General features: G+C 36.3%; 1 protein-coding gene across 1 annotated transcript in view; it reads left to right on the top strand.

Annotated features, from left to right (window-relative positions):
* Positions 1-6854, top strand: part of LOC145978436 (sodium-coupled monocarboxylate transporter 2-like) — a 107651-nt gene extending 100797 nt beyond the window's left edge. The window contains exons 14-15 of the mRNA XM_083111076.1: positions 4897-5113; positions 6510-6854. Coding sequence (XP_082967202.1) covers positions 4897-5113; positions 6510-6569 — 277 coding nt within the window. The 3' untranslated portion in view covers positions 6570-6854. The remainder of the gene's footprint in view (positions 1-4896; positions 5114-6509) is intronic.
* The last annotated feature ends 7350 nt before the right edge of the window (positions 6855-14204 follow it).

Genomic DNA, 14204 nt, shown 5'->3' with positions numbered 1-14204 from the left:
CATGCTTCTGTTTGTACAATCCACATCTTCCTCATTATTCCTTGTCTGAATTACAGTTCCTGTAGACTTTTCATTTAATTCTTTTTGATTAGTTTGTAATTTCTTTAGAGAACCTTTACTTGATTCTCCCTGAGAATTTGCACCATTATAATTCTTTGTTTGGAATAGGAATAGGAATTTAGTATGATTTTTTTTCCAAACTTATTATCAAATTTGGAATAGGAATAGGAATTTAGTATGATTTTTTTTCCAAACTTATTATCAAATTTGGAAAAGTCTCTATGACCTTCTGGAGGAACTCTTTCCCATGAAACATTTTCCAAGTATGTATCTCATTTTCTTTCAATCCAATCACTTAAGGCTTCAAATCTGTTTTGTATTGTTATGCTATTTTCTACAACACCATTCTTTCTTGTGTTAATTTCACTTACTTGACTTTTGTTTATATGGTTTTTTATTTGATCAGCATATGAGTTGTCTTGTACAACATAATTGCTTGGAACATTACCTGTTAATACTTTATCCATTGCTTCTTGGAGGGATAAATTATCATATGCCATAACTCTAATGATTTCTCTTTCCATTTTCCATTTTACATATGACATATCAGTAGCAACATGTTATCCTCCTCAATTTAAACACTTCGGAGTTTCATTACAATTTTCATGTTCCTCTCTTCCCCATCTAGCACACTTATCTTTATCCTTTCATATGGCTGCTGAATGTGCAAATCTATAACATTTCTTACATTGCATCACATTTCTAACTTTAGGAGTAACATCAAAAATGTGACTAAATATCTAAACGTGATTGATATTAGCTAAGTAGGAACAAAATAATATGATCCATCATCTTTTCGAATTCTCTATTTCATTCTTTCCACTGTCGGGTCTTCAATACTTTCCTTAATTTCCTCCTCTTCAAATTCAATGGGCACACCATATATCAATCCTTTCCTCATCAATAATGATTCTGGGATGAACACATCAATATTATTCTCTTTATGAATATGCATATTTTTCATGAAATTGTTAGCTTCATTCCCGGTGTAAAAACAAATCTTTTCTCTATATAAGCCACTTGGTTGGATATATCAGACCCATATATCTTTCTTTCGCAATTCATTTCCTATTTTCATAGAGTTAAATTTCTTTTCTGCACCTTTTGTACTAGTCATTATTACTAAATATGGCCCATTAGGTGTATTTTACACTCATCTACATTATTTTCTCTTCGACCTTCTCCAAACTTGTTTACTTTATCTCTATTATCTAACCTGTCCATCCTTGCCGCTTTTGCTGGAACTTGATCATCTTCAGGAGATCTGACTCTTTTAGCTTGTTTCCTAGATGTTTCTTCCATAACGTTTTCTTCTATAACAATTTCATTGTCTTCTACCAAATTCGTTATAATTTCTACTTTAATTCACATTAATGTGTATATTTCCTTTTTCCGTAGTTGAAACTTCAACTTAAATAAGTATATTGGTTTAACTCAATTCCAGTCACAAAATTCTCTCTTTAAATATAGTACTCACTAAATTAACAACTATTAATACTACCACAATATTACACAAAGCTCAGTTTCCATCAACCACAGGCTCACTTATGTGCATAAACTGCATTTCACTCAAAGAAATAACAGCTTCTTATAATTAAATTTGACCACTCTTTAAATCTCAAAGCCCGAACTCAAAGTAAAGATAAAACACAATCGTAATTCCCATGACAACAGCTCATACAAAATATGTACATAAAGGTCAGTCACTATCCTCACATTATCAGTGATAGGTTTAAAATATTAAATACCACAAGAATCACAAAATGGATAGCAGAGATTAAGTGTAATAACAATAAACATTTGTGCAACGAGAAAGGTAATTAATAACCATAAATATTAGTGCAATGGGAAAGGACGTGTCAATATTATAGTAGACTTGAACGGGAAATGCAACATTTAAAGAAGAAATTGATTGTTTTTGGTGTCAAGGGTAGGACATAATACAAAATAAAGTAAATCCAAAAGTTAAAATGAACGAACAGTATGTAAATTACAATCTACTTGCTAACTAAATTATGTATAATACTTGAATTTTTATCCAAATGACAAGTCTAGATTGTTGACTCACAAGATAGAATAAAGTTACAGCATTTCATTTAATTTCAGAAGTTGAAATTCAGGGGCACTTTTACATGGAATGCTCAACATCCAATGAGAGTGTAATTGTAGGACGTCGACAAACACTAGTGTGCCGCAAGGGGGAAAGAGGATCCAACACCTGCTCACCAAACATATCTTACAAGTAATCTATGTTGAAAATGGGTGACTAGGGAAACACGAAATGTATCTAAAGTATAATTAACTAAGAAATGCAAAGTTCTATTACCCCGAACTATACTATGCCCAAGAAGTCCCCGTGACTCTACTTGCATGTATCCTGTTCCGACCGTGTTGAAAATTGGACGGTTGGGAATTATTTCGTTTTTGTACTTGGCATCCCTGCTCTGAAGGCTCGCTCGAATATCTATGTCAGTTGCTGCGCCCTGTACCACGTATCTCTGGAGCAGGCGAACGAAAACAAGTGACGCGAGACGGCTCCACCAATGAACATGTGAGAGTAACAGGATTGAGTTGAGGAGGAGAAAGCGACTGCACTTACGAGCTTTCGAAGCAGCGTGTACTGCTTCTCTCTGCCCACTCGATTTTCTGCCCTTCTCTGACGCTGTCGCGGCCCTTGTTCCAGAGATGCCTGGAACAGGGTATAGTTACAGTGCTAAGGAATGGCTATAGCTCTTTTCCTGTCTTACGGCTGGCGCCCTATAAGCTGGCAAAGTAAGTGGGGAGCGAAGAAGCGACCAATCCAGAGCGATAAGAAACGCAGCAAGAGGTTCACGTAGTACTTTTTCCCGCCACATCCTGTCTCTCGACGCCACTGCTATTGTCTGGTTGGTCTGCGGCGTAATCCCCGTATACACTATTTTACACTAAATAAACAGGTTCCCCTATTGCTATTACACACATTATTAACCTTGAAAAATGGGAAGTAACAACTATACCAAAAAACATAGTATCGCAGAAATTAAAGATCTAAGCCCTATTAGCATTCTTTCCACAATGTCCAAAATACTCGAAAAAGTAATTTATGAACAAATACTTCCACATATTCAAGGTTTCCTACCACACTTTCAATCTGGCTTTAGAAAAATGCATAGGCCTAGAACTTGCACTGCACTGGTAGATATCATAGACAATATACAAAGGAATAGATGAAAATAAAGTTAAACTTCTAGTCTTCTTGGACTATTCAAGAGCTTTCGACTCGACGAATCATGAATTGCTATTGACCAAACTGTATCACCATGGAATTACTGGAAACGCGCTAAATGGGTTTCGGTCATATCTCGTCAACAGAAAACAAAGTGTCAAATATCGGGAACCGGAAGTTACATATTCTAATTGGTTGGTTTGGCAGTTCAACAAGGCGTCCCTCAAGGAAATACATTAGGTCCACTACTACATATGATTTATATAGCTGATTTCGAACGTGCTGTTCAATATTGCCACTACCACCAGTATGCTGACGATTCTCAAATCTTTATTCGGTGTAACACAGAAGGCTATCGCAATGTGATAACTAAACCCCAACTCGATCTTGACGCTATAACAAATTGGTCACGGAGAAACTCCTTTCAATTAAATCCAACAAAATCTTGTTTCGTGACTATATGAACTCATGGTACTCTTAAAAAACTTCATAGAAAACAGCTTCCTTCTCCAACTCTATGTGGTATAACGCTAAGCGAAGTGGATTCAAGCAAATACCTTGGGATTGTGTTCCCTAAACACTTAAATTTGGAGGGACAAGACGAATTTATTGTGAAAAGTTGTGTTGGGAAATTTAGATTTTTGTATCATTTAAAACACACTCTGGACGCTTATGTTAAGGATCACCTTATGCAAGCACTCGTCCTACCCACATTAGGCTATTGCGCTCCAGTATACAGTAACATCTTCCAGGGCCTGAACTGCAAATACTAAAATAACATGTATCCTTGTATTGAAAAAACAACTTTATTGGCTAAGCATTAACAATAGAAGTTGCATCGAGATGAGTACACTTGATGCACAAAATTGTTAAGAACTGATCCTTAAAATACTTTCCGATATCAGAACATCGATCGTGTTCGATCCGTAAGAAACAGAATCTAAAAATCCATAAACACAAAACCTCCACCTATAACAAGTCCTTCACTGTTACATGGATTAGCAAATGGAGCAAACTGCATGCACCATTGACTAATATTATTTGCTATCATAATTTTAAGAAAAAAAACTAATAAAACTTACTATTGTCCAAATATTTACATTAATATAGATCAATCTTAATATTTGAACCTGAACTTACACATCACGTAAAACATACCTATCACCCTTCCTCCCACACAATACACTACTAATGACTTATTACATATCTTTACTCAACAGTATCCATACTAATCAATTCGATGTATGATTCTATCATTGAATAACCTTTTGTTATCGTTATTGTATTATCACGATCATTTTGTGTTTTCTCGCTTTCTTTTTTTATTATTATTTTTTTTATTAATTCATGGTATCTGTGACAAGGGTTGGTTGTATGAACGGCCCATGAGATCGAAACACGCCTGCTTAAACGAAATTCTATTTTATTTCATTCCCCATATCTAGGGGCTATATGCATTATTATATAGGGGTACTGTGTTTTAAAGTTCATATTATTAAACGATGATGAAAAATACCTGAATGATAACCTCTTGACAATACTGACAATGCTATCATTATTTTCATTTGTTAAAAATTTTCAGTTAATTATAGAAGGTATAACTTCCAATATTTTTTGCCTATATCTTGCAGTGACGATGTTTTTGTCCTGTATCGCTTATCGTATTTGTGGAATACGCTGCTGGGCTTCTTCCCGCTTCTAATCGTTGGAGTCTGTGTGAGCTTTTTGACTGGACCAAACAACCCTACAGAAGTCCACCGCGATCTCCTGAGTCCGGCGATTCACAGGTTCCTTCCAACGACTGTGAGAGTGAATGAGCCAGCCACGGAGATCCTCCTTGTGGAAAATGTAAGAATGGTGTTGTTTTAGGTAACATACCATTGTTTATTATAGAAATAAGAAAATAGTTTATATTTATGTCACGTAAGACGGGATGGTGGGCCTACTTTTCTCTTTTAGAAGGTAAGTTTTATCTTCTCAAATGAATATCGCCTTATCAATTAAAACAATCAACTAACTTTATACTATATATTTTATCGGTTATAATTAGTAATATTACAGTATGTAAAGTCATTTGCCTTGCTTCATGTGCGTAGTTGTTTGACAGTATGAGAGGTAGATTATGTAATAATTATTAGAAATTCATTATTCAGGGGCGAAGTTCAGCCAGTGGTTGCTCTACCACTTAACCCGCAAAATATTGCCACATTTCAATCCTTACTGTATAATATAAAAGGTTGTTTTGGTTAAAACTGGAAGTAGTACCATTAGCAAAGTTAAAAAATTGCTTCTAATACTGACCCATTTTTGTACTATTTTGTACCACTAATTAAAAGTTGTGTACCCATTAGAAAGAGCCAGTGAAAAGGAGGGAAATATTTGTATTTTGTAACCCTATATTTTTGTAAAATATGGTATTATATTTGTACTACTCGAAAATACCATTTTTTTTGTATTGCTTGTTAATATACCGCCTAAAAGTATGAATCAATTTTTGGGTCTCATGGTAACGTCTGAACATCATTATAACGAACAGGATAGGTGGAAGACAGATGAACTTGGTACGCTTAACGAACTTGCAGACATAATCTCAAACCTAGAACAAGTATAATTTATAAACCAGCCGAAGATACCAAGACAAAACGCACTTGAAAATGTAGCACGAGACTGAAGGAAGCCTTATTACTTAAAGTTCAACGAAACATCCTACTGTATTTCACTTTTCCAAATCTGCTTAGAGTTTGATAAATTCAAAGCAAACTCGGACGTCACTATTTAAAATCTCCATACATTAGTCACTTATTGATCTAGAGTAACTGGTTTCTTTTCCGTTGTCATGCTTAAAATTTATGTAATTTTAAACAGCATAATTTTACATTACGTGATCATAATTAATTATACATTTAATGGAACTGGAGAAGATGAAGGGCATCCGGAAGACGACAAGGAAAGTATTCCATTGGTCAACATAACATTTTCACGAAATATAGCAGAATTCATAACATAAATATATCATCGTGCATATTAAGCACACAATTAAACAATGAACAGTGAACTTAAAAAATGACGATCTTTCAGTCAGTCACAAGACAAAGACACAAAAATATATCCAAGACCACAAAATAACAGACGACAAACACAAAACCAACGTAATACGAACACTCAGACGCAGAATTAGACACCAACGTAGAGATGTATAAGAACTTCTTAGTGTAAGACGATCATATGTCGTTTCTCTTGGCAGACAGGCTGCAGTCGAAACACGTCGCATAACACCTACGAGAAATCCTTGAGAGCAACATAGCGGGTACCTCTTAAGAATAAGCTGCAATTTAATGGAACTAGAGAAGATGAAGGACATCCAGAAGACGCTAAGGAAAGTATTCATTGGCCGACCATGGAACCAGGAAACCTGCTGTCAGAGGAAGTCACTAAATCTTCAAGGAATCCAACAGACGGCACAACAACGCTTCAGATATAGAAACCAGACCACACACTAAAGCAACCAACCCATTCATGTTCAAAGCACAATGTGAGTGAAAAGTCCCTTAGAATCTCACATAAAAGGAATTATCCTTGGCACAATTGTCATGAGAGAAAGGGACACTATGTACTTAGCTGGCCCCCTCAAAATCCCCGATTTGAAGTCCACAGAACATATTTGGGATGAACTAGAACGTCGGTTGCGTACCAGACCCACTAGACCAAAACCCACCCTTGAACTATTCACGAGGCTACAGGACGAATAAAAAAAATCCATCAGCAATATACCAGAACTTAGTGGAAAGCCTGCCCCGAAGAGTAAATGCTGTAATAATAGCGAAGGGAGGTCTGACATCTTATTACATACTTACCTAGCTGGTGTCTTTGGAATGAACAGCACTGGGTGTCCGGAAACGTTTGGCTATAGAGTCTGCTATATTGTTGGCCGCCTTATTGAATTCAACTCAAACATTATAAATTGGAAGGGGATGATGTGATGTATCAGATCAGGCTAGAATTTCTCGAAAAATACAGTGCTAAACGTTTCTCGACGTATCTTTAACAGTAAAATTTTATGCGAATATTCCACTTATGTGATTTGCTCAATATGTTCTTCATGTTCCTGTATACCACTCATGCAGAACATAGTGCAACGTAGCATCCATGAAAATCTTCGAGGAATCTATGCAGCAGATGATGGAAGTGCCAGGAGAAAAGGGGTCAGCTGTTGCGGAAAAGTGCTAACGGGTAGTGAGTGCAAATGAGGACTTGAAACAATTGAAAACAATTTGTGATATTCTAAAAGGTGAAAATGCTGTTACCAAAATGAGTCCAGCTACATTAGCTTGTTATATGTATGCTCCAATAACTTCTGTCGAAGTAGAAAGATCATTTTCTATTATGAAAAACATTCTCTCTGACAGACGACTATCAATAAATGTTGAGAACTTAAAAAGCATCTTGTAGTTATGTGCAATCAAGACGGAGAAAATTGAAATGCTCTTCCCAATTTAGATTTTAACATTTTGCCAGAAATTATAGATAAAAGTAAGCGACTTCTAAATGTGCATTTTTTCGGTTTATTTTGCCTTTTTTTTCATTTTTAGTGCCTATTTGCCACATTATAAATGCCTTTTTGCCTGCCTATTTTAACGAAAATAAATGCCTGAACTTCCGGGCTCTAGTTATCAGATTACAAGTATCGCATACTCTGCTTATTAACTTCACCGTGAACATAAAAATTAACCTCTAAACTATGAAGGACATTCACTCCAAAGGAAGCGTCAAATTGTAATTGTTTGAGACACCATTCACAGTATTCAACTCTTTGGGGATGTCGCTGATTAAAATCATGTGCAATGACAACTGAGCTTCTCTCCGTAGACGTTACTACGATATCGATGCCTTACTCTCTAGTTAGAGGTATTCTGATGCTTTTTCTCTAACTTGAAAAGAGAAAACGGTTAAAAACATGCATTCCTGGTTGAAGATACGTTGAAAAAACCTTCACCACTGAATTTATCGTGAAATTCTACACTTGTCGCATTACCTTCTACCCATTTAAAATTTTTGAGTTTAATTCAATATTGTAGCCAACAATATAGCGGACCTCCGCTTGACACACACAACTATTGTTACCTCTGGGTCTAATGCGTTTCTATCATAACCAACCCAGAACGTACCTAACCTTTACATTTTGTAGGGTGTGTTAAGTGACTTTCTACTCATCCTGCAGACTTCATACTAACGCCACAGACTTTAAAACTAGAGCACACATAGCTTTTACGTAGGATGAGTCAGAAAGCATGGGCTATAGCCTACTTTTTACACAAACCTTATTTTACAGGGTGACGTCTGAATCTTATCCTTGGTTTCTGTTGTGCTAACCAGAAACGAAAATATCGTACTATTTTTGTACTAATTTGTATCACTATTTAACATTTTTTATCCATCAGAAGGAGCCAGGAAAAAGAAATGTGCTTTGTAATCATATATTTTTGTACCATGTGAAACTCTTGTAAAATATGGAGGTTAAAGTGCCCAAATACCGTCCCCCTACGCCAAATCTTCAATTCTGAAAATTTGTTTAAAGTTAAAAATAGTAAACAACTGATTGAAGCAACTCAACTCCATACTTATTATTGCTACTGGTGTGATTCTACTAAATAAATCTTTCTTAGCTAAAAAAAAAATAATAATCAAAGGAACGCAAATTTTGATTTTTCAAAAAAGGTGTCCTAATTCCGTCCCCCTTTACAGTTATTATCTACTCATTTATTTTTATGGGAAATTTGATTAAAACAGTGTTAAAATCTCTTATGATAAATTTATGTTTATATAACATGTTTATACATTTTTATACTTAAGTTACATCTTATTACCCATCCAGACAAAAATCCCAAAATTTTTTTTTTACTTTGTTGAAGATGAACACATCTCGTGGCACCACTGGAAGCAATTCGAACACTTTGCCCATTTCTCTCCTCGCTTGTCTTGGGAAAAACGCTTTCGCCAAATAGGACATGACGCATCTTCATCGCTTGAACTCTCCTCGTCATTGGTGGACACCAGTGGAACTTGTGTTGCATCCTCAGATTCGCTTGAACTTGAGTCATATTTCTTTGTTTCTTTTTGGGAGCTTTTGTCGATGATGTACCAAGCTGATCTTTATCTTGGTTTCTTGGCCTTTGATGGGGATTGTTTCTTCTGACGCTCTTCCGCCATTTCTTTATTTTCCATAGAGGCTTTTAGAGACATCTTATGTGGACTTCCTGTTACCAAGAATGAAGTCCCGGCTCTAGAAGATGTGGAAGGCTGGATTACTGGAACTTCCTGGATGTCTCTTGGACTGACCACTTGAGGTGGAGCTGGAGCATTCTGGTTGTCATCATTCCCTCCATTGTCAGGCACCTCTGGCTCTTCAAGTTGTCTAGCTATGAAGTCATGATCTTGAAAGACATCGGGATGAAACGAATGAATTCCAGTTTTCCTAAATCCATTGACGACAGTTTCAAGAGTAGTAGCACGAAGGTACGTACGCTTTACAGAACAAACTGGATACTTGTAGTTTCCTCATATTTCTGTTTGGGTTAGAGGCCAACCATTGCTCTATAGCCTTTGCATATAGAGTTTTCAGAGGAAACATAAATGCTACATCCAAAGGCTGTAGCTTGTCTGTTGAGTGAGAAGGAAAGCAAACTATAGATACTCCTGCCTCTCTTGCTCGGTCAATAAGCTCTAGATTTCTTGTGTGGGAATAGTGACCATCAAGGATGAGCACTACTGGCTTCTCATTTGAGGGCTTGACAGTGGAAATGAAATGTTGAAACTACTTGAGAAACAATGGACCTGTGACCCAATCTTAATCCTAGCATCCCCCTATCGACCCTGGAGGAGCTCCGTCAAGCAGTTGCTGGACCCTGTGGCCGAGTGGTTAGCACATCGCGCTGCGACGCCAAGGGTCCCGGGTTTGAATCCCGCTCGGGCTTGGTTGTTTGTGAATCTCCATTCATCAATTTCATCACTCATCCCCATATTCGCAAATTAGCCAAGATGCACAAAACGTGAAGTAAAATAAACTAAATCAATCAATCAATCAACCGTCAAGCAGTTCTTCCTGCCACCTTTTCTGTGGAAATATTAGTAGAAGGGGAATATATTGGCCTGCAGCTGACATACAGGTTTTCACGTGGGGGGGGGGGGCACGTGCCCACTCAGACCACTGCTGGCGCCACCATTGATGTAATTCTTAAATTTGTTATTTTCTTCATATCACTTTAAGTTTAATATATACTTTTTATTAATTAGCATTAATTTTATTTTCAAGAATAAGGCCTAGAAGTGTTAAACACATTATAAAAAGGTCGATAAGTGATCATACATCAATCAAAACTAGTCTAAGTGGTCAGCAAAAAATAAAATATATCACAAGAAAAATACATAATGGGGCCTACTAAATCCGTTCCCGGGACGGATTTGAGAATATCAAAGGGGACGGGTTTAGGACTCCAGTTATAACAACAATGGTGACTGCTCCTGACCAACGACTACAGCTACATGGCTGTGACAACTGGAACGCAATATTCAAGTACTGGTCTATAATTATCAATCGCTAAATGATGAAAACTTACCGCGAGGCGTCAATATAACTGTTTCAAGTTGATTTCACACTGTAGCAAGCTTTCAGACAAACTATGTTTGAAAAATTAAAGCGTGAATGAACAGAACAAAGCAAATGCGTCACTGCCAGTAGGCAACCAAATGGTTCTGAAGATTTTCCTGCTGCTCTTGCAAGATGGCAACATTTTCCATGGAAGTTAAAGAGGGGGACAAATTTAGGGCAGGGCACGGATTTCGGGCACTTTACATTACTATTTTGAACTACTGAACTATACCAACATTTTTGTAGTACTTGGCAAATTATCGTCGAAAAGTAAGAATCAATTTAGGAGTATCGTCGAAAAGTAAGAATCAATTTAGGAGTATCATGTTAAAGTCTGAACAGCACCATAATTGGTTTCGGCCATATTATGCACATAAAAATATTTTTGTGTACACAAAAATGTACCTTTCCATTTACCGTTGAACATTTTTGAAAGTGTTTGGATTAAGTCATTCAGAGGCAGAAATTCTTATGAAAATATACACAACATATTATCAAATGATTGAAGTCTGTATCTGGAATATTTTTTAATAAAAATCTTCTGAATTTGTAATTTACATTAAGGCCCTTTTCGATGTTTGTACCTTCATTTGAAACCTGGAAAATATTTTTTACATTTTTCTTGTTTATTTTGATGCAGCAATTCACACCAACCACCCGCCCAGAAAATAAACCCACTCTGTCTTTCTGCTAATTTTTTTCTGCTGCTGTCACTGTAACTGGAAGAAAGTTTATTTTTCCTGACAGAAAGATGGACGTGTGCATTTACCATTATTTCTGTCTCTGTTCTATATATAGTTTAGAATGCTTTACTATGCAGTATATTGAATGCAATAATAACCGCATGTGTTTTACACAATATAACACCATGGTGCAGTAATATTTTTTTAAATTGCAAATACTACAGATAATATTTTGATGTTTCTCAACATAACATACAATCAATAAGTTCTCTTCCCGATCTTGACAATACCTCTGCATCTACTATTGGTCTGCTTTGACTTATTTCCTTTTACTCCTAGGAGCATACAGATCTTCTCATGTACGTATGTGCATGATATTTGTCATCATTAATAACTTTTTTAAAAAAAATCAATTTTGAAGTTTGTCTAACAGAAATGATATATTGCAAGCCAAGCGGGCCACATTTACTGTTTTTGTGCTCTTGAGCCCCCGAATTTGAGAGGACAAGACACATACTGTCCCCCCCCCCCCCCCCCCCCATCACCTAGAGGGACAGATATTATACAAAGCCGAATCACACAGAACTAGATTTTCAGTAGGAATGCCCTGATTGGGGCTGGACTGGCTACCTGGTTGGAAATGATGGCTGCCATGCTGGCTGCTGGACTGGTTCTAATTGCAACTGGCTTTCTCTGCTGTGGAACAGCCAATCGGAGCTAAAGTTTGACCATGTGAAGATACTCTGTGTGTTTGGTGAAGGATTTTTTTTGTCTGTGGTTTCCGTGAGTTGGTTGTTTTGGTTCACAGCTGGATGAAAGAAAACGTAATAAATATTATGTGCATTCGTGTTCATTAATATTTATTAATTTATCCAAACCCATGAGATTTGTACATGACAAATGTGATTAGCTGATAAAGAAAATCCTTATTGTTACCAGTGTAATAAAAGTTTAACATATTTAGTGAACAAAATATTTTTTTATTATGAACGAATCCTGCGAATCTCTTGTATGAATGAATACACACATATACCCGAGTTCATGAAAGAGCTTGTGACTATACATTGATTACCGTATTTTTTTTATCTAGTCAATTTATAGCTCATTCTTTCCTTTTAATTATTTAATTTTTAATAACAGCAGTAGCTATTCTACAACGTTCTTCAAATCGCTCGTCCATCTTTTTAGATTGTGTAGCTACTCTGCGCAATGTCTTGTGGGAACAAAAGTATACCGACAAGTATGGTAACACGTATCGTGTGAAGCGAAAACTAGCAGGTGAGCCAGTACCACACAACTAGTCGAAGTCCAATTGACATGGCAATGATTAAGAAATATAGTTTGGGAACACAGTTAAAATGCAATATATATATATATATATATATATATATATATATATATATATATATATATATATATATATATATATATATACAGGGTGTATCATAAGTAATAGCGCAAACTGACACAGTACACGATAATAGAAGCAAAAAAGTCTCTAGAGGCCGAAACACGCCCGCTCCAATAAAGGCGATTTTATTATTATTATTATTATTATTATTATTATTAAACATGAGACTGCAAACGAGCCGTTGTCGGGATAATTGCGAATGTGTGGTTACAAGCCGCCACTGACTCCATTGCTTGTAAACGTTGTCCTAGTTGGTAAAATGTTAATAATACAGTAATAATAATAATAATAATAATAATAATAATAATATTCTCTGAGGCACTGATGTAAATGTGCGACTCTCGGGGTTCCTTCGAGCAGGGTATTTTTCTTGGTACAAGCGTGCAGCCTCCCGTGCATTGCCGTTAGCCAAACCATACATGAAATGCATATCCGCATACTCTTCGTTGCCAGTGGCGCAGGTACAGGGGTACATTGTACCCCCTCAAATTTTTGAAGGGGGTACTGTACCCCCCTAAATCCGTAAATACCGTTGTACCCCCTGGACCCCTCTTAGATAATTTGACAGACGCAAGGTGCTACTGTTAAAGGAATATATTTTCAATTCGCTCAAAAAAAAAGGATTAGATATATTGTTTATAACTTACAAGCATTATCTAATTTATCTTACTTAGCTACCACAGAAATTCAAACCATTGTAAACTTATTCTACTACATTGTGCTTGCTACTATGTAGTTAGTTCATTGACCTGTGTTCTTGGAAACCTCTTTAAGGAGATGAAAATTGAGTAAAATGTCTGTGAAACGATGGAATCAGATAAAGTTTACTCTCAGAAAATCACGCTCCAGATGAATGTTCCTTTGCGTAAGGGGGATGGGGGGTTACACTTTTCTAAAAAAAGTGGTTGCGTTGATTCAAAGATAATATATAAACTTCATCAGAAGAGTATATGACTGACCTATTCATTTGAATTTTTCAAATGGAATTTTCCGAAACGAAATACTTACGCAAATGAGACGAGACATTGGGGGGTACAATGTACTCCTGTACTTCATAACTTTGTAAGAGGGAAAAACTATACTTAAACCTATATATTAAGAGATGTTTGAACATAGAGATGATACTGAGACAAGAAAAGTCTGTTTCCTCTCAAATTTCGAAACGAGACTGAAACAAATCTTCAAAATCAAAGCGAGGCG

The sequence above is a fragment of the Lepisma saccharinum genome, chromosome 24 (genome assembly GCF_977018435.1).
Source record: "Lepisma saccharinum chromosome 24, izLepSacc3.1, whole genome shotgun sequence".
Taxonomy (NCBI): domain Eukaryota; kingdom Metazoa; phylum Arthropoda; class Insecta; order Zygentoma; family Lepismatidae; genus Lepisma; species Lepisma saccharinum.
Note: the sequence above shows the minus strand (reverse complement) of the source record. Positions and strands in the feature narration are given on the sequence as shown.